The following is a 22,112-nucleotide window of genomic DNA, read 5'->3' as shown; positions in this document are numbered from 1 at the left end:
CCTGTGGTGTCTGAATTGACTGCAAACTGCTAAGTAATTTTCCCACCGAGCAGATTAGCTGTAACAGTACATAACAGTGAGGTGGGATGGGAGAGTTGGGGATCTGAGCACAGATAACATCTTTAACATGGTGGCACTGTTAATGTGTTTGTGGTTGGAGGCATTTTGCTAAGAGACTAATGAAGTACCTAATCCAGTCCTGTGAGGGAGGGAGGTAGGGAGGGATGGAGAGAGGGGGCTACAGCATAACTCTGCCTCACACCACACCACATTAAACCACGACACACTAAACCCCACCACACCACACATCACTAAACCACACTAAACCACACCACACTAAACCACATCACACTAACCCCCACCACACAACACTAAACCACAACACACTAAACCCCACCACAACACACTAAATCACACCACGCTAAACCCCACCACACTAAACCCCACCACACCTCACCACACTAGAACCCACCACACTAAACCCCACCACACCTCACCACACTAGAACCCACCACACTAGAACCCACCACACAGCTCTACACTACACCACAAAACCAAACTGTTGTACTCTACCATACACTACACCAGAACACAGCAGTTTACTATTCTCCACAACACTACATGAAAACACTACACCCACAACACCACACATTTACAACACACCACACTACACTGTATTACTACACCACGCTCAGACCAATCAGGTAATTCAATTCTGTACAAAGGCTTAACAAGCACACAGCCTTCATGACAAAATAATGTCAGTCATTACTGCCATACTCCAGACTGTCCGTAAAAGATAATGTTATTCCTGTTGAGCTGCCCTCCAGCCTGGAAGCAGTGAGATGGGTACTGCAGTAAACAGGAGTTGACAATATCTCAACTAAACACTCATCACAATCATTATTGCACCATGAGACACCAGAACTAAACACCTGCCTTTCATAGTCCATCTATTCATTCACTCAGTTAGCTGCATGTCATGAATCAGAGCAATGATCCTGTGCTTACCTAGAATCTGGAGTCAAGGACAAGACAGACATATGTCAATATGTAGTGGATATTTATGGAGTCCCCAGGGAGGGAAACTGCCACTGTACCTGCAACACCAACCTTTATTTTGAGCACTTTTTTAGAGAGGGAGTCATTCTCCTTATGTATGTAAATGATCGGAGAGAATGCTGGTCCCTCTAGCTCATAAATCAAACACGGCTGTCACCGTTTTGGGGGGCGGGGATCACGTGGCCCCCTCCATCCCCACTTTAATTAAAGGAGTGCTGGCTGCCGCTCAGCACATAGCATCCTAGCTGCCCAGCCCGCCGGGCAGACAGGCTGGTAATGGAGAATGGTTACCTCCATAAATATTACGGAGAGACGGGTGAGGCGCGGCCTTCTGCGTCAGCTGTCTGATGGGTCCCGCAGGGCCACAGGGGCCGAAATCACAGCCACAGGGAAACACACACACACACATTGTGATTGAGACAGATGTGCCTGAGATAAATCTGACCATGGAGGTAAGATGGGACTACTGCCTGGATAGAGAAGCGTAGGCAGCAACTTCCTCGCAGAATGTTCATCTTATGGCAGACTTGTTCAGCTCAATGCTGGTGCACAGAGGGTGAGAGCGTTGGGTCCAGCCACAGAGAGTCTAGTGTGGACCAGAGGACCAGACCAGTGCACTATGGTTTGACTGAAACAATAGGTTGCACAGCTGACAAATTTACACTACAGGCACAAGAGACAAAGACACTCAACTCCAAACTGATTTCCAACATTTCAGGCAGTCATTGAACCTGAAGCCCACTATGCCAAATGGATCACTTCCTGGCTGGAGTCAGGCAGCTGCTCGGGTCAGTGGTAATGAGCTCACTCAGTCCAGCTCTGCAGCACCTCTAATCCACTGCAGCAACGCCACACACACCACCACACACAGGAACAGCAGCCGTCTGTCTGTAGCAGCTCCATAACAACTACAGGGCTGCCCAACAATCATAACAACATACAGGGCTGCCCAACAATCATAACAACCTACAGGGCTGCCCAACCATCATAACAACCTACAGAGCTGCCCAACCATCATAACAACTTACAGAGCTGCACAACCATCATAACAACCTACAGGGCTGCCCAACCATCATAACAACCTACAGGGCTGCCCAACCATCATAACAGCCTACAGGGCTGCCCAACCATCATAACAGCCTACAGGGCTGCCCAACCATCATAACAACCACAGGGCTGCCCAACCACCCAGGGCCTCTTTCACAAATCAGAAATCTTCCCTATAGATTTTTACAATTCCACTAAAAAGGGCAACAAGAAAAGGAACCAGGCAAGCCTAGTTTGACCAACCCGCAATTAGAAGAGATGAAAGTTGTTGCCCTCACTGGATTCAAACCTGGGCCCCTCATTTGAATGGCAGTGTCTTTACTCACTCAACCACAAAACTAGACGTAGGCCAACTGTCGGTATAGTGTCTCGTCATTAGATCATTAGACATTAGAATTGGTCACGCATTAACATCACGCCAAATTTGAATATTTTGCTAGACACCATTAAGCATTGTGTTTAACTGACTAACGTTTCTTATTAAGTTTACTTCCACCACAAATAGCATCTATGGCTTTTGCCACTGGCCATTTTAACAGTTTATTAGCCACTAATAGGCTTACTAGTATCTACTAACTTACTAATTGGAATAGTCATAAGATTTGAGCAATTGCTAGCAAGACTGAAGATTAACTTTACACTGCCAAAGCTATTTCATTTTATGGCACAACAACACTAGTTTTTCTTTCATTTGTGAATGACACTGATACAATAACGGTCAATATAGAGACGATAACTGAATTGAAAAGTGAAAATGGGGGAATTTTGGAAACCCCTCCTCTTTTACTGACCAAGGGGTTGTGATCTAACCTATATTACCCCAAAAAGCATGCACAGATGCGTACTTTGAAAATCCACCAGAGATAGTGGGAATTTACCTGTAAACTATTTTATTTTAGGTTTAGTTTAATGTAGCTTCTGAAGGTTTTGGCCAGCGAAGCTTTTGTCTATCCAGAACAAATACTAATGCATCATTTGCTTTGACTGCGACAAAACACAGGGGACCAGTTTGAACACTGGTCTCCTGCGTGAGAGTCCGTGTCTCCAACCACTACACTATTTAACAAGGGGTAGTGATGTTTTATTTGAAGCTAATTTCCTGTATCTCAGGGTAGTTTAACAACACTCATTACATCTACTAGGAAGGCTATTTCACATTTTTTTTATGTTTAATTTTAATGTAATTATAGTATAGACACTCTAGTGCAGAAAGTGACTAGATCAATTGATAGAGACACACTACATACCACTTTTTCCCAAGCAAAGCCCAATGTATTTAACTCCACTTTAGATCAACGCTCAGCTTCTAAATATGCCAAATTAAATACATTTTCCCTCATGCATTAGTCATATCTTCTGGCATTTTACATCCTCTTTCCACCCTAAATAATAGTGGATACTGTTTTTGTAACGTAGAGTATGTGTAGTTACAGATTGGTTGAATAGTAAAAAATACATAGGTTTTTGACCACTCAAATCATGGTGGAAATCTCTCACACTGACACACATACACACACACACACACACACACACACACACATACACACAGAATTGAGCACAGAGACACATTACCACTTAGAGAAGGTCTTGCTGTCACTTCTGCTCTGTGTTACAACTGAGATACTACAACCATTGCCACAGTGATCATTAGCAACACATCTCCATTATAAGCCTGGCCCACTGTCCTTCCGGAGGCAGCCGACACTGCAGACCAGGGACAGGGGAGCCATGTCTGGTATGACACCCTTACACACTGTACCGCCAGTATGTCTTCACAGACAGACACATAAACACCAGACCGACACACTGAGGATTACTGTAGTAACACACACACATACGTGTTCCCATTCACACGCGCTGACATTTACTCAGTGGCCTCGGTCTCCAACCATAGGGGATAGTAAATAATTCTAATGGTGCTGAGATCATTGGCATCTGGAGCAAACCAGTCCCTGAACAGCGATGAGGGGAAAATGTCAAACTAAAAGACATCCTCTAAATGGTTACATGGCCGTTCAATGGCCTTTACTGTAATATGACAGGACAAGAAGAAAAGTTAAATGTCATTAAATACCAGTCTAACGTAATATTCAGCATTTTCTATTATTATTATTATTAATACAAATAGATGCACACCTGTCAAATGTAAATAGCATGATGTCAGTAACCAAGGTTCAGTGTAGACATGTTGTTATTGTTCTATGAACAGCAGGCCTGACAGAGAACACTAAGCAAGGAAGATTATTGATCTCGCCATATCTCTGCCTCCATATGACTTAACATGAAGCTCCCTGAATAGAATAGGTTTGAATGCAGACACACACAAGCAAAGAGAAAAATGCTAGGTGTTCACCGGAACAATAGCTCTTTGTTCCCAAAGAGGCAGTGCTCATTTTTCCACAGAAGGAATGTCACAACAACAGTGTATGTAACAGCATGACGTCAACACACCACGGACTGCTTCCAGCAAAACCTGGGAGAGTCAGACACAGGAGTAAAGACACCTGGGAGAGTCAGACACAGGAGTCAAAGACACCTGGGGGAGTCACACACAGGAGTCAAAGACACCTGGGGGAGTCACACACAGGAGTCAAAGACACCTGGGGGAGTCAGACACAGGAGTCAAAGACACCTGGGGGAGTCAGACACAGGAGTCAAAGACACCTGGGGGAGTCAGACACAGGAGTCAAAGACACCTGGGAGAGTCAGACACAGGAGTCAAAGACACCCGGGAGAGTCACACACAGGAGTCAAAGACTCCTGGGAGAGTCACACACAGGAGTCAAAGATACCTGGGAGAGTCACACACAGAAGTCAAAGACACCTGGGAGAGTCAGACATAGGAGTCAAAGACACCTGGGAGAGTCAGACACAGGAGTCCAATAGCACTGGGGTCGAATATGGTGCCAAATAGAGAAGAGATAGAACAGTTCATCTCGCCTCAGTGAAATAGAGGAAACAGGGAAAAGCCTTAATCGGATAGAAGATACAGGGAAAAGTTCAACAAGGCTTAATCGGAAAAGGGATAAAGGGAACTGTTCAAAAATCCTTCATCAGATAGAGGATTGCAGGGAACAGTTCAACAATCCTTAATCGGCTAGTGGATGCAGGGAACAAGCCTCTGTGAAATATTTCAACACTGAAGACTTATAGGACAACTTCAGGAAATGTACCTTTAACAGTAAAAACTGAATAGGTAAACAGAAAGTAATTTCAGTTCTCTGTTTTTCCATCGTCACAGACATTTTGCTGTTCCAAAGCACAACTGAGTTGGACGAAATACATTTATGGTTCAGGGTTAAGTTTTAAATTAAAAAAAAAGTGGTTAATTTGGGGTTTAGGCATTCCAAGTATGTGGTTAATTAGGGGTTACACACAGAAATCACATTCAGGTCAAGAATGCCCAAATCTAAATCTAAAGACGGTGGAGCCCAATCCAATCCAATTCAGTAGTTCTGAAGTGGAGGTACAGCTGCAGGAAGTGAACAGCAAATGAGCTGTCATATTCAGTAGCATCAGCTATGGATATAAAATAACAAAAAAAAGATGCATGGGATGTTGTACTGTACTTTTCGTTGTACTGTACTTGTACTTGTTCAATTTCAAGTTCAAGTTGAATGTAATCTAATCTGATCGATACAACTGTAGAATTGAAGGAAACGCAATAACAAATTATTTGGTACAAATATGTCAGCACTCAAATGTGCGTAAGTGTGCTCGTGAGTTCTTACCTAATTTGTTCTTACCTAAGAACAAATCCCAAAATCATTGGTGAATGTGGGAATCTTCATGGAAACTGCGTAAGGGGGATTTAAGAAGGAATTTCTTCTTAAGAAATGTAGGGGAATGAGGCCCATTCATCTTATATGTTCAGGGCAAAAGTTACAATCAAGGTTAGGGTTAAGGTTTTGGTAAAGCTAAGGTTTTGGGATTGAATTAGAACAAGTAGGATATTCTTTAAGGGAAATCAAACTTTGGCGTCCTCATTTAGATAGTTACGTGAACGTGCGTCTGCATGTGTATGCGCATGCTTGTGTACGTTCTTAGTGCATTTCTACTTAACTTTGTGAATCTTTGCATGTGTGTGTGTTCAGCACATTTCTATTGCTGAAGGGAAAGATGTGGTGTGTGTCCCAGTAGAGGGTGACCTTGGCACAGAACTATGGCACCGTGACGATAGCGAGAGACACTCCAGAGAGCCCGATCGATACCATAGACAGCTGATGGAACAGGCACATAGAACAAGTGGCAAACATGAGGGAAGAACCTGAATGGCCCAGTCTATGGAGAGATATCTGAAGAACTCAGTCTGAGGGGGTACATGATATCTGAATAGGACAGTCCAAGAAGGACTATGTCTTATCTGAAGAACCCAGTCTAAGAAGGGATATGTAATTTCTCCATGCGGGTAGCGATGACACAGATCCATACAGGGAAAACAGTCCGTGTGAAATCATGTAGAACACAATCTTTTAAGCATAGCCTCAGTATAAACCAGCTCTGTCACAATACTGACACCGGTAGGGCGGGAATGGGCACTGCAGCTGTTGGTCCTGTATAAACCTTATAGTAAAGGGTTGGAACCACTAAAAAACTCAGAACTGGCCCACAGCTACGGTGACAACATTAGATTCAACTTTATTGTCATTGAATAGTACAAACAGTACAACAAAATGCAGGAAGCATCTAATCAGATGTGCAAATAGGAGGAGTGCAGAAAAACTAAATATATACATACAAGTGGAAGTCTATAGGTGTGCAATTAATGGAAATGCTTTAATTACTGGTTCACTATAACTGTACTTAACTAGTTCATGATGACTGTATGTTACTGTTTCATTATACATGTACTTCACTCATTCATTATGACTGTATGTTACTGGTTCATTATACATGTATTTCACTCATTCATTGTGACTGTATGTTACTGGTTAATTATACATGTACTTCACTCATTCTTTATGACTGTATGTTACCGGTTCATTATACATGTACTTCACTCATTCTTTATGACTGTATGTTACCGGTTCATTATACATGTATTTCACTCATTCATTATGACTGTATGTTACTGGTTCATTATACATGTACTTCACTCATTCATTATGACTGTATGTTACCGGTTCATTATACATGTACTTCACTCATTCATTATGACTGTATGTTACTGGTTCATTATACATGTACTTCACTCATTCATTATGACTGTATGTTACTGGTTCATTATACATGTACTTCACTCATTCATTATGACTGTATGTTACTGGTTCATTATACATGTATTTCACTCATTCATTATAACTGTATGTTACCGGTTCATTATACATGTATTTCACTCATTCATTATAACTGTATGTTACCGGTTCATTATACATGTACTTCACTCATTCATTATGACTGTATGTTACCGGTTCATTATACATGTACTTTAGTGGTTTCTTATGACTGTATGTTACTGGTTAAGCAGAAAAAAATTTACAGAAAGAAGAGGAAATAGAGAGTTCCCCTTGTGATAACATCTGCTCCAGAAACCTTCACGCCCCTATAAAGGAGACAGGTGAGAGGAGTGGCCAGATGGATGCTGGTAGTCAGAAGGCTTAATGTATTTACAGTCTATAAGCTGGGTGGTTGCTGGTTACATAATATACATGCATTATAATGGAACCATACACTTCCAATCAGAGTTGGGCTACAAGGCCAGAATATCTGTTCCCTCCTCTGGACTCACTCCCTCCACTCCCTGGATAGAACAGATACCTTACTCCACCACACACACACACACACACACACACACACACACATTAGAGTTGGGCGGTATACTGGGATATTTGGAAATGACCACACTGTTGAAACAAAGTGCTTTGTAACACCCAAACTATTGACAAATGAGCTGCCAAAAATGTAAAGGAATCCTTAAATTACTGGAGTAGTGAAACCCATTGAGATGTTCTGAAACGTTTAATAGTGGGTTTTAACTCCACTTAATCAAGTGTGCTAATGGGACATGTTGAAAACTATATTCTGGAGTTGTAAATACTGCCTAGTACACAGTTAGAGCTCTTCTTCTGAAGTCTTTTAATGCATTGATTTCTATATCTATAGTTTGGTTGGCCGTCTTCAGCCATTTTAACAGGCAGTGCAGAATCCACCAGCAGTAATTAAGACTATAAAGACTTATAGTTAACATAGTATAACACTGTATGTGCATCTGAGATTACACATTGGTCAATAACGTTGAAAAAAGTCACTTCAAAGAACGAGCATAAAACATAAGATTTCCGGTTTCCTGAATCTGCTGTTTACATTTCTATAATAATTTTTATAATATTGTAATATTTGTCTGAATTTTTAAGTAAATGTCTGCAGTTGCAACTTGTGCACTAGGTTCCGGGATAAATTTGATTTGGTTCTTCATTTTACTGGCAACATTGTTTTTCCTGATTAAGCATACCGATAGACCAGAGCATTATGAGTCATTCTCATTGTTGTGTAACATTCACCAGGTGATCTAGTTACACACACACACATCACAAACATCACAATCAGCAAAATGCAGAGCACATATTCTTTGTTCTGATCGCCTTTAGACATGTGTATAGTTTAATGTAACACACGTCCATGACAGCCGCGTCTCCCATCATGTTCCTAACCATAGTGAGGCACATAAAGGCCTAAAGACTCGACTGCGATGTGGAAAAAGACCGGCACGGAAAAACAGATGCGAGTGAAGAAATGGGTCACTTCCACCTGGTAGTTTCAACAAAAACAAGAAAATGAAATCAATTTCAGAGGGATACCCATTGGTTCTGTGAGATCCAGTAATTACCCGCAGCAAATACAAGACAGCGAAGACACTCAAGGAGCATAAACCCTCATCTAAATCAAAAGGTAGGTATGTTGTGCTAATCAACTGGCCATTAGACTGGAGCCCCACCCACAACCCAAAGATTCAGTGACGCTGCCGGTATCCACTCCGACACCTGTCCCAGGTAGGCTGATCTCCTCTCCCCTCTTCTCTAACCCATTATGTTACTTTCAGACAGCCAACATCCCACTGTTCATGCCCTCCCTCCAGCACATCTGCAACTCTCAGAAAACTACGCAAGACAAGCCCACCTTCCCCATAGCAACTGTTCTCCCATTATTTCTGTCCGTCTGTCTGTCTGGGCGGCCGGCTCCTTCATTGTCTGTCCATAACTCCGTCTGTACTGCAGATGGAACCGATCAGCGTCCGATCAGTTTACAGTAGAACAGGGCTACAGGGAAATGCATGCAGCTGGGCACCAGTGCAGAGGCAGTCAGACAGAAAGACAGAGCCCTTTCTTTTCAACAACCATAAAAATATGCTCATCAATGGTTTGAAAACTGCTACTTTTCATTCACAAAACAAGGAAAACATGATTTCAAGTATTTCCCTGCTGTTCCAGTCAAATTAACAGTCTGACAGGATTGCAGAAACCCGCAAAACAACAGCAATTGACGGATACAGCAGAGTTGGTGTTGATTGAGTGCCACTAGTGCGACAAGAGCCACCAACAGGAAGCACAGTGCACAGGTCACAGTCTGCAGGGAGGTGCGACAGGAAGGTACGACACATTAGTCAGCAGTCATTAGCAGACTTGTTGAACTAAGGATGAGGAGGTGGAACAAACACATCCTCACTTACTCCAGTCCTCCTTAAGTCATCACTGAGCAACGTGAGATGATACCCTCTGACAGGACACCACGCATTGAGAAGACAGAGAAAGACAGGACAGGAAGAGCAAGAGGGAGAAAGGTGAAGAACAAGACAAAGAGCGGGAGAGAGAGTGTGAGAGCAGCAGGCAGACCAACAGGACAGCTCTGCCACAGGACCGGCAGTAGAGGGAACGGCAGTAAGAGAGCATGCTGTGTGAGGACACTTTCCCACGCCTGGATTCACGAGACGCAAGTGTCAGTGCCACTGTGCCCGCCAGGTAGAAACACCCATTGAAATGTATTTCCCTGTGTGTCACTGTACACCCCGAACCAGAAAATGAGAGAGAAGGGGGGGCGTCTCTCTCTCCGTGCTGCCCCCCTCTCCACTGCTCCCCCTCCTCCCTACCCCCTCCGACCCCCGGTGAGGAGACCCCTTACCTTGCGCTTTTTATCCCGCGAGCGGTTCCTCTTCTTGGCCTTCTCCTCCTCCTTCTCCTTGCGCTCCGCTTCGAGCTGGGCTTCTAAATCCTTGTTCTTGCGGAGATGCTTGGCGGCTTGTGCCATGGTTCAGCCTGACTGAGCCAACTGTCCGCTTGGAGATGAAGGTGGTCGAGGCCTGGTGAGGTCCTGGGTGGGTGGGTGGGTGGGGGGGGGGGGGGTTGCAGTGCTGGAGCTCCCCGTGGACGCTGGTGGTTCCCGGTGTGTGTTCCTCCGTACAGCCCTGTAGTGTCTAAGAGAGCAAACTCTGCCTCCTCCTCCTCTGGTGCAGGACACAGACACACCATACACACAGAGAGGCAGTCCTCAGCCCTCTGTCGTGGGATGCTACTGCAGCGCAGCTCTCGATCTCTCTCTTTTCCTCTCTCCCGCTCCCTCTCTTTTCCTCTCTCTCTTTCTCTCTCTCTCTCACTCCTCTCTTTCCTTCGCACCCTCTCTCCCTCTCCCGCCTCTTCTACTCCTCTTTACTCTGAGCTTCAGCAAGGAAACAGTGCAGTGATGCTGCAGACTTTTCTTAGTTTTCTCTCTTCCTCTCCCTCTCTGTTTTTCTCTCTTTCCTTCCCTGCTGTTCTGTGGTCTGGTGAAACTACTTCGACCACCTCTAATGAAATGAAAAGATTAGAAAAAGGTGGATGGACCGAGGGGCGGACAGAGGAATGGAACACCCCAACCAGCGTTAAGTGAAAGTCAAGTCTCCCTCCTCTTGCAGCATTGATTGAGTTTAGTGTTGCAGTGTTTTTTGTTTCCCCCCCCACGTCTCAAATATTCCTGCTACTGGTCTGCCTGTGGATGGAGGTGCGGACAGAGCTGTGGGCGGTACTCACCAAGTCTCTACCGGGGAGGAACTGAGCATCACAGGCACTCTGAGTACCACCAACACTTAGTGATGAACATAACAAGGAAGAAAAACACATGCTCTCCTTCCCTCCCTCTGCTCTCTGCTGCTCTCTCTCTCCCCGTGTGCTCTTGCTGCTCTCCCCCCCTCCCTCCCCCTCTCTCTCCCTGCTCTTCAGGCGCTGCGGCGAACAGAATTGGTACCCATGCAGGTTTACTGGTGCAGTGTGTGTGTGTGTGTGTGTGTGTGTGTGTGTGTGTCTGTGCATTTGCGACAGGGACAGTGTGTGCAGTAACAGTATTGTATATCACATTCAGTGATAACCCCAGCTTGCCTGCTACCAGATCAGAGGTCTCTCCCTTCCCCTCTAACCCGCTCGGTGTCTCTTTCTCAGTCCCCGTCTCTTTCAGTTGTTCCTTGTTGTGCGGTAGGGAGTTAGGGCTAGAGAGGCAACATAAGGACGGCACAGAGAGAAGCTGCTCCTGTTGTTTGCTGCCGTAGAGTCCGAGTGTGAAATGTGTCTAAACGTGCAAACGCATGTGCATGACTGCCGGTGTGTGTGTTTAGCACACGGAGAGCCAGACTCAGAGTGCACCTGTTCACTGGTATTGCTACGATCATTTCTCTAGCGCTCCCTCTGCTTTCCCTGTCCCCTCCTCACCAGCCTCCCTCTCTCTCCCTCTCCTCCCCCTGCAATGCTGCTGATGCAAGCAAAATAAGATCCTTTAACATCTCTCTCTGTAGCTCACTTCAGCACTATGCAGCACACTAAGACACACACAAACGACACACATGAAACATCTAAAACACACACAAACACAAACAATCAAAGACACACGCGCACACACACACACATAGACACACACAAACAAACAACAAACATGAACCATCTAAGACACACACACACAAACAATCAAAGACACACACAAACATCACACATGAACAATGAATTTAAATGGCATTTAAGAAAAGTAGCCTATGAAGTATTTTCCAGGATATGCTATTATGTTTTGTGTTTGTCCTTTTTGCAAGCCCGGCCTCAAAGGTTGTGTTGTGTGCAGACTTGGACAACAGCTCAAACTCTAATAGACTATTATAATAGACTGTGATGTAGTGGGAAAGGATGTCATTAATCATAATCTTTCCCCTATTGTCGGTGACCTGAATGAGTTTGATCAGGTGAGAGAGAAGACAGGGTTCCATGGGAATATAATAGGAGGCTGAACAGGAATTTAAGATGAATTGGACATTATTTATTTGATTCGATGATCAGGAGAAACGGTGTAGGGACTTGAAATGGTAACACTTAAGCCTATTAACACAGCTCATTGCTACTGCATCGCTTTAAGGTGAAGTCACCGTTTCAGCCACACTTCTGCCCAATTGGAGAGCATGTGATCCTAAAGCTGTGACCTTCCATGCAGCCCCAGAGGACTAGTCGCCTGCTATAGCAAGGAAGCAACTCTCAGAAGAGATGCCCTCTGATATGCTCCGCAAATGCTAGTAAGACAAAAGCTCTAATCAAATTCAGCCTACTAGCCAGACAAAAGCTCTAATCAAATTCAGCCTACTAGCCATACAAAAGCTCTAATCAAATTCAGCCTACTAGCCAGACAAAAGCTCTAACCAAATTCAGCCTACTAGCCAGACAAAGCATTCATGATGGGTACAATTTGGCATCTAGACATATTTCAGTCAGTCAGTATAAACAGTTTTTCTTGATTGCTTACAAGCATCAAACAATACAGAAGTTACATTAACAAAACTCTTCACAAAGTCAGCAAACCGGAAGTGCATGTGAACCAAACTGTGAATAATTTCTCATTGCCTTCACACTAAATGCATTCAGTGAACACATTCCCCCAAATCCTTGAACTCTTTTCTCCTTCATTCTCCACCACCCCCAAAACAATATATTCACAGTACGTTTTCTCAAATGCTTACACACTGTACTCAAAACTGTTAAAAACACATTCAAAACAGAATGATGGCAACTGTTATGCATGTCTGCAGCAACCAGATTGAAATATAAAGAAAATGTTTGATATTTGTTAGCAAATTTAAATAATGTTAGAATATTTAGTCAATCCAAACACAGTTGATTGCAGTTTCAACTGAAAATCGGTCCAAGTGTGTTACACTGAACCTTTAGAGAGAAACAGCGAAAGTGTGAAAGAACTCTGGTATCAATATATCCAGGTAAGATGTTTGTCCAATAACTAAACAGGGTATTTACACATCTATGCATAATGTAAAGTACTGTAAAACCATGGATTTACTGTTCTTTTTAGAGTAATGGAGATGGAAGCCAGTCAAACTGAACATAAATTCATCTTTGTGGATGAAGATAAATTCAACCTGGCAAAAACACACAACGGGGAAGAAATGTGATTGGTCAGAGAGTGGATGTCCCAGTCCAGAGATAAGCTAACATCACAATTTGTGCAGCACTGTCCAATTATGGTTTGATGTTACACAAACCAGTCATTGGCCCCTACAATACAGAGAGGCTAGTGATTAAACTATACTTGTTGACGTTTTTCTTTGTTTTTATTGCTGCCCTAGAATTTGGGGATTATAAAAAAAAAATCTAAATTATAATTTACTACATGCAAAGATATAGAAAGAATACACCTTCAAATTGCCGCACTTCTAAATCATTCTTGTTCCATATACATTACAGTTTTTCTCAATCGATTTGGTACATTTCTCCAAACTCAGGTAACGGCTTTCAAAACAGCAAACTAAACACACTCTTATGTTGGCGAAACATTTAAGTATTCACTGCACAATGAAACACAGCATTTTATTCTAGTAATGCATTTATTAAAATTCAATATTACAGTTTTTTTGGATTGCTTACACACTAAAATTAAAAGTAGTACACTATTAGAAAAACCTTACACTCAAGAAGCAAAACATCAGCCCATATTTGCACAACTATAAGCACATTGTCAACTTCACACTTGTTGCAAAACTCTACACACAGTGATTTGCAAAACACTAAACACACTTAACATACATTACACACAAACATCTATCATGAAGTCACTTCCTTGCAATACCAAAGCACTGACTGTCAAATTACCACACCGTCCAACCAATTGGTTCAACACAGTCATCAGGTGTGCAAACACTTGTTTGCTTAATTGTAAACACACCAATCAGGTGTATAAGCACTATAAAAAGCAGCAGGTGAGTTCATCGGTCTTCAAGCACAATGGAAAGATTCAGAGAAAGAGTAAGACGAGGAGGAGGACGAGGAGAACAAGGAGGACGAGGAGGACAAGGAGGAGGAGGAAGGGGAGGAAGAGGAATCAACAGAGGAAGAGGAAGAGATGGAGGCCATGCTGGAGGTAGAGGGAGAGGAAGACAAGAAGGTGCTCAAAGAGGACCGAATCTGACAAATGAGATCCGTGCAACACTGGTTGACCACGTTGTCCACCACGGCCCGACGCTGAGGGAGGCTGGACTGTACAGCCAAATCTAAGCCCATACACAGTGGCAAGTGTGATAAGAACATTTTGACTGGAAAATAGGTATTGTATCTCGGCATGGCGGTGGAAGGTATATGATCTCCGTCTCCAGGCTGAGGTACCCCTCATCCAAGCCATGGAAGAGGCCTGTGACCAGATGGAGGTAGCAGCAATGCAAGGATGGATTCGTCATTCAAGACGTTTCTTTCCAAGGTGTCTTGCTAATGACAACTTGCCTGCGATGTTGATGAAATTCTCTGGCCAGATCCAGCTAGGCGAAGAGACAATGTCTAGTTTTTTTTGTTTTACTGTAGTTTATTTTTTACAGTAAACTTACAGTACAATATGTAAAGTGACATTTTGTTACAGTATTATGAATCTCCATGTCAACATTTTGGGCGTGTTGAGAAATAAATGAGTTTCTTCAGTCTGCAACATTGGTCTTGTGTAGTGTTTGGTGAATTTACATTATATTTGTACTTTGTTGATGGTAGCCTACTCTAATCATAGGGAAGTAGAAGTGCTAAAAGTGTTTTAGGTTTATCACAGCAGAGTGTAACTCGTGCAAACAGAGTATAGTAATGTGAAACGTGTGTGTTTCATATGGTAACAAAGTGTGGTTTTTAAACAGAAGTGTATAGTTTTTACAAGAATGTTTAATTATGCAAAGGATCTGTAGTGTTTTGCTAACTGTGTGTGTGGTTGTGCTAATTGTGTGTAGTGTTTTGAAAACACGGGCCCTGTTTTGAAAATCGTGCTTAAGCAATCCAAAAAAACTGTAAGTCAGCTTTGTGAAAAATTGGGAAATTGTCTCTTTCTGTGTTGAGTGGATTACTGATTCATCAGATATCAATTTGGGGTTAATTGAGGACATAAGGTGTGCAACTGACTATTTTACAATTCACAGAGTTTTGTTTGTTGTGTTTTGTAAATGGTACAAAAATGCTTGTGATCTTTGTGAAGACCATTGAAAATGCTTCAAATGTTTTTCCTGATATATTAACGATTTGGTTGGCTGTATGAACTGCTGTGATAACATTAGGACATTTTGTGCACAGTGTTTTGAGAAGATTATGCTATTGATTTGTAATTTGTATGAAATGAAGGAGAACTTACTATCTGTTTAGGACAATTTCAAAGTGTACAGATCACTGTGTTAAATGTTTTGAGAGCAGTTTCCTGAGTTTGGAGAAATGCACCAAATCGATTGAGAAAAACTGTAGTACAGTCAATACAGTAAAGTGAGATGTTTTTCTTATTCTATGATCAAATACTGATTTATGTGATATTTTTTTTAGAAAAACGTACCAGATGAAAGATTGTCATTTATGTAATACTCCCTGTTGTTACTGTTTTTTAGGTCAGTGTGTTATGAGTGACAGTGTGTGTTTCTGAGTGAGGATTGTTGCCAGTGTTTTGGTTGAACAAGCTTGTTTTGAGACATGTATGAAGTGTTTTGGTGGTTTTAGTGAGTTTTCGGGGTGAGATTAACTGTTTTGCAATGATGCATGTTTGTAATGCACAGTGTGTGAAGAGTTTTGTTATTGTGGTTTCAGTATTGACCGATGCTTGTAAGCAATCGAGAAAAACTGTAATTGAAACACAGTACATTCATTTGTTACCAAAATAATCTAATACCCAGTTCTTCATTCATTTCCTGTTTATCCAAACCAAAGATCCTTTAACTTCTTGAAATTGCATCTTTTTGTGTAGGCCTGGATGGTTGAGCAAGTATTTTAGACCTCTATTTGTGCAATATTTTTAGACTTCTATTTAAGCAATACTTTCAGACCTCTTTTTATGGAATACTTCAGCCTCTAATATTTTTAATAATAGGTCTCTCCTGAAAAGAGACCAAATCTCAGTGCCCCGCAATACCATAGCCTCAACATTTTGTTTAAATAAGATAAACAATAATCACACATGCAAAGTGCCTGATAGGAGAGACATTGTACCAATAAGAACACAGCTTTGACCCTCTAAGGTTGCTTATTTTGATTAGGCCTGAACATACGGTACAGTCATGTGAAAAAGTAAGTACACCGCGGAATATGGTATACCCTGTAAAATGGTGTTGCCTTTTTTATATATATTTGTCAGTAAAATTTAAGAAATCACACCAAAAATTACCTTGAAACCATTTAGGCAAAATAAAATGAACAGAAATGCAATTTCCTTATTCAGAAAGAAGTTAGTACTCTTCTACCTTCACCATCACATAAATGGCTAAAATAAAAACGAGGTGCACCAAAACAGGTGCAAATGATTTAAAAATACTTAACATTGGAGTAACATAGGAGAGACATGCCACCCATAAAGATTAGACACCTGGTCTGGTTTAATTTCAACCACATGGGTGTGTAGCTGCGCATTATGCCTAGATCAAAAGACCTATTTGAGGCCCTCAGAAGAAAGATTATTGATGCCCATATGTCTGGGAGAGGTTACAAAGCTATTTTTAAGCAATTTGAAGTACATCATTCCACTGTACAACAGATTATTCACAAATGGAAAGACGTCCAGCCCACAGGCAATCTACATTAGACAAGTCAACCCACCAAAGTCAGCCCTAGAACAGACAAAAGGATACTCACAGAAGTCTCTAAGAACCCCAACTTTGCCTTCATGAGAAATCAAGAAGGAAGCCTCTGCTGCAAATCCTTTTAAGGTGAAGCTAAACAAAACATTGATCTTGAAACAAAACAATTACCCAAAACACTCAAGCAGAGCTATAACAGAAAGGCTCAAAATCAAGAAAGGAAGGAGTACAGAATGGTAGTGTCAAAGCCCAGATATAAATCCTATCAAAATTCTGTGGGGGGAAGCAGGCCGCCCATGCAAGGAAGCCCTCAAACACTGCTCAGTAGACGCAGTACTGCAAATAAGAATGAGCCAGAAAAATGAGTGAGGTGGGGACTCCATAGATCAGCACATCCCACAGATGCTCGATTTGATTGAGATCTGGGGAATTTGGACTCGTTGTTGTGTTCTTCAAACCATTCCTGAACCATTTTTGCTTTGTGACAGGGTGACTTATCCTGCTGGTAGTGGCCAATGCCATCAGGGAATACTGTTGCCATGAAAGTGTGCACATGGTCTGCAACAATGCTCAGGTAGGGGGTATGTGTTAAAGTAACATCCACATGAATGGGAAGACCCGAGGTTTCTCAGCAGAACAATGCCCAAAGCATCACACTGCCTCCACTGTCTTGCCTCCTTCCCATAATGCATCCTGGTGCCATGTATTCTCCAGGTAAGCAATGCACATGCACTCGGCCATCCATGTGATGTAAAAATGTGATTCATCAGACCAGGCCACCTTCTTCCATTGCTCCGTGCATCAATGAGCCTTGGGCGCCCATGATCCTGTCACCTGTTCACTGCTTTTCCTTCCTTGGACCACTTTTGATAGGTACTGACCACTGCAGACTGGGAACACCCCACAAGGGCTGCAGTTTTGGAAATGTTCTGACCCAGTCATCTAGCCATCCACAATTTGGTACTTGTCAAAGTCCCTCAGATCCTTACTTTTGCCCATATTTCCTGCTTCCAACACATCCTTTTTGAGAACAGAATGTTCACTTGCTGCCTAATATATCCCACCCAGGTGCCATGATAACGAGATTATCAGGGTTATCCACTTCACCTGTCAGTGGTCATAATGTTATGGCTGATCGGTGTGCATGTCCAAATATGTAAAGCAAAATACTTAATTCTCCAAGGGATAGACTTACATTTTCACATGACTGTATGTGTACTATAAAGATAATCAAGACAGTTTAATCATATATGTAAACTTATCTAGTCATGTATTATGTATACCAGGTAACAGATCATGTCATGTGTGTTGGAGGGCAGGTTGGTCTCAGAGGAATTATCCAGGAAGAGAAATATATAATCTTACAGCCTTCATTACATGGCTCCTGGTGCAGAGAAGCAAAACCCAGCATGAATTAAATTTGTATGGGACCCTACAGTATGTACTCAATACGGTGGATGGCGTCGGGGTGCCCAATGTTACCCAGTGGAATGAGACATTTTTATTAAACCTTCCTTAGAATGGACTCTGTATTTTTGGTACGCAACTAATGGAACTTAACAGCATCTTCGTTTTTTCTCCCATTTTTGATATAAAAGGTGAATATGCTTGCAATCTTTTGGTTACTAGTCAGATGCTTTTGGTTACTAGTCAGATCCCAACCAGACTTGGCCTATCAACAGAGGAGAAATGAGAACACTCTTGACACCATACTTCGGGGGTACTCAGACAAGAACAATATTCTGTTGGTGGCATAGTTTATGAAAATGGTAGGGAACCACTGCAAATTCAAATCTGGAGCCAAATCCACTCAATGCAACCCTTTACAATTTTTCCCAATCGATTTGACAGTTAACACAGCAAACTAAACACACACTTATGTTGGCAAACAGGTCAACATTCACTGCATTACATTCACTGCATTCTAGTAATGCATTTATTTTAAATAAATACTAACATCAAAACCACAAGGGTGTTCTCTGTTGAGTTGATAAAAAATTCAGCTGTAGATACACAAATAAATGAATGAAAATAAATGTTTTTCGTGAGGTTCTTCAATGAGGAGTTCAGTTGTATTACAATGAGTTTTCGCCCTAAAAAATTATATACATAAATACTTAAATACGTAAATAAATGAATAAATGTACTGAAATCATTGGATCAATTAACTTTATTGATCCTGCCTCTCAATTACATCTGGCCAGAGAATTTCATCAACATCACAGCATATATTTTCACGAGTCATGCATCGTGGAAAAAAATTCTGTGAATGCTGGATACATCCTTGACATGCTCGTGCCTCAATTTCTTCAAACCACTCTCATCCCAGTAGAATCCAACCGCTCTCACACCAGTGGAATCAAACCACTCTAACACCAGTAGAATCAAACCACTCTAACACCAGTAGAATCAAACCACTCTCACACCAGTGGAATCAAACCACTCTAACACCAGTAGAATCAAACCACTCTAACACCAGTAGAATCAAACCACTCTCACACCAGTGGAATCCAACCACTCTCACACCAGTGGAATCCAACCACTCTCACACCCGTGGAATCAAACCACTCTCACCCCAGTAGAATCCAACCACTCTCACACCAGTGGAATCAAACCACTCTCACACCAGTAGAATCAAACCACTCTAACACCAGTAGAATCAAACCACTCTCACACCAGTGGAATCCAACCACTCTAACACCAGGAGCCTTTCTGTGTTGTATGGCCCCAAGACAGCATTGTTAGCCACAACACCAGTGGTAGAAATCACGGCCCACAGAGTGATGTTGCCTCCTCGTTGTCCAGGGACATTGACTGTGGCATGATGGTCAATCATATTTCTTCCTCTTTCATGAATCTTTTCACTTAGAGTGGAATAGTATATGGACACATACATAATATCCAGGGCAAAAAAACATTGTGTTTACAGCAAAAGTGCAGAAATAAGCTTGCACGTACTTGAACAAACTGGAATCGCAACTCTGTCACTCTACGGAGTTGGGCACTTTGTATACCTACTTCATTCAGATGGCATTTCTCTTTAGAACACAATCAATTGGAGACTGCATTAGTGAATGTTGTGGAATTGTTGATTGTCCTGTATTATTCTTTGCTGAATTTCTTTGAGGCGGAAGGTGATGTTCTGGACTACCATGTCAACAATGGTATGCTCAGGTTCAATGGAAAATAGTCTTGTTTGTCCACCTGAATGTTCTCAAACTTCAATTCTGAAAAATGTTTGGACAAGCAGGAATACTTACAGTAGAAAACTAGAACTACATAAAACAAGACTATACAGACTCACTGTAGAAGTACAATGGTATAGTTACTTACCGTTTTTCCCTCTGAAATGTGCAGATAATTGAAGCCACTGTGGATCTGTTTATATTGGGCTGAAGTCTCTGCCCAGCTTCTCTCAAGGAGAGGCCATGATTTATGACATGGGCAATAAGGGTGGCTCTGATTTCATTAGAAACATGTCTGTACCCTATCCTTCTACCCCTCCTCCCTCCTCCCTCCTCCCTCCTCGTACACCTTGCCCTCCCCTTCCTCTCTGTCCATGTCTTCTTATATACGTGTCAAATCGAATGGGACAAACTGTAAGACAGATGTGTAAACCCTTAGGAAATTTGCACTTCTTGGGTTGTGTGTATTATTAAGTCATCAGATATCAATTTGGGGCTGATTGGAAACAAAGCATTTGCAACTGAGAATTTAACAAATAACAAAGTTTTGTTGGTTGTGTTTGGAAAATGGAGCAATTGTTTTTTCCTGATATATTATAATTTTGGTTTGTTTTATGAACTACTTTGAAAACGTGAGCATTTTGTGCAGTGTTTTGAGAAAATGATGCATGTGATAATTTACAATCTTTTCAGGACAATTACAAAGTGTTAAGATCACAGTGTTAACTGTTTTGAGAACAGTTACCTGAGTTTGGAGAAATGTGTCAAATAAATTGAGAAAAACTGTAATCAGGGACATTTTTAGACCTGAGACACCAGGGGAGTAACGGATAAAAAAAAAAACTGTTACCAGCTAAGATATTGTAATCGGGTTACATATACTTTTGAAAAAATGTATGATTACTTCTTGGATTACTTAAATTGAAAAAGGATTACTTGGATTACTTCAATTGATAACTTGGATTACTTCAATAAATGTTTCTATGTTTAATAACAATTGCGCGCCTCAGGTGTTGTCTATGTGATCATCATGCAGGCAAAGTGGGCACGCACAGGTCCTTTTTCAGACAGGACCTGTTTAGAAGATTAGGCATATATTTGTCAGATAACTGTAACATGGTGCTGATTTTGGTGGTTGTGAAGGAAATCATCAGACTACTGCAAATGTAGCGTACATCTTGATTTTTATATACAATAATGTCAATACCCTTTTCAAGAAATGTTCAACAATGTTTTGAAGCAATAAAAAACATGAATGAAATACGAATAATAGAATAGGCTAACACATCCTTAGATTTTGGGTTATGGTCACATCAAGGGTTAATTATTAATTGGAATTTGGTTATTAAATTGAATGACTGAAGATCTGACAGACCTTCACTGTGTAATCTAGAGATATAGGCCAATTATAATGAAGTGGAAATCAATGGTTGAGTGACCCTTTCCAAAGGCACTGTCACTGTGCAAAACCCATAAGGTAAAATGCAATATCTGTTTTTGGCCAGCTACATAAACTCTAACATTGATTGATCCTGCAAAAGGTGTTCACTTGGTTATAATCCTATTTGTCTTCTAATGCCTCTTTATAAGGAAGTAATCAGATTACATTACTGAGTTTGAGTAATCCAAAAGTTACGTTATGTGGACAGGTAACTTGTAACTGCAACGCAGAGGTGGAGCTTCAATGGGTGCGATGGGTTGCGCGGCACCCTTGGCAGCCAATCATAGGGGCCCATGAGAAGTTTATCCTATGGTTGAAAAAATTATCGCAAGCGCTAATATACCAACCCTGG

At 41.8% G+C, this 22,112-nt stretch overlaps 1 protein-coding gene across 19 annotated transcripts in view; it reads right to left on the bottom strand.

Moving 5' to 3' along the window:
- The window catches only part of ank1a (ankyrin 1, erythrocytic a), a 121,114-nt gene extending 110,692 nt beyond the window's left edge, over window positions 1–10,422 (bottom strand). For 16 of the 19 annotated variants that reach the window (XR_002197647.3, XR_002197648.3, XM_013136768.4 and 13 more), the window contains exon 1: window positions 10,225–10,422. Coding sequence is in view for 17 of the 19 variants with exons in the window: in XM_013136768.4 (XP_012992222.2) it covers window positions 10,225–10,350 (126 nt within the window). In the remaining 2 variants the exon portion in view is untranslated. The remainder of the gene's footprint in view (window positions 1–10,224) is intronic. The other 3 variants (XM_013136770.4, XM_020052510.3, XM_020052501.3) reach the window with 1 other exon arrangement.
- Window positions 10,423–22,112: the final 11,690 nt, after the last annotated feature.

The sequence above is a fragment of the Esox lucius genome, chromosome 13 (genome assembly GCF_011004845.1).
Source record: "Esox lucius isolate fEsoLuc1 chromosome 13, fEsoLuc1.pri, whole genome shotgun sequence".
Lineage (NCBI taxonomy): Eukaryota > Metazoa > Chordata > Actinopteri > Esociformes > Esocidae > Esox > Esox lucius.
The sequence above is the reverse complement of the archived record's forward strand: the minus strand, read 5'-3'. Positions and strand labels throughout refer to the sequence as shown.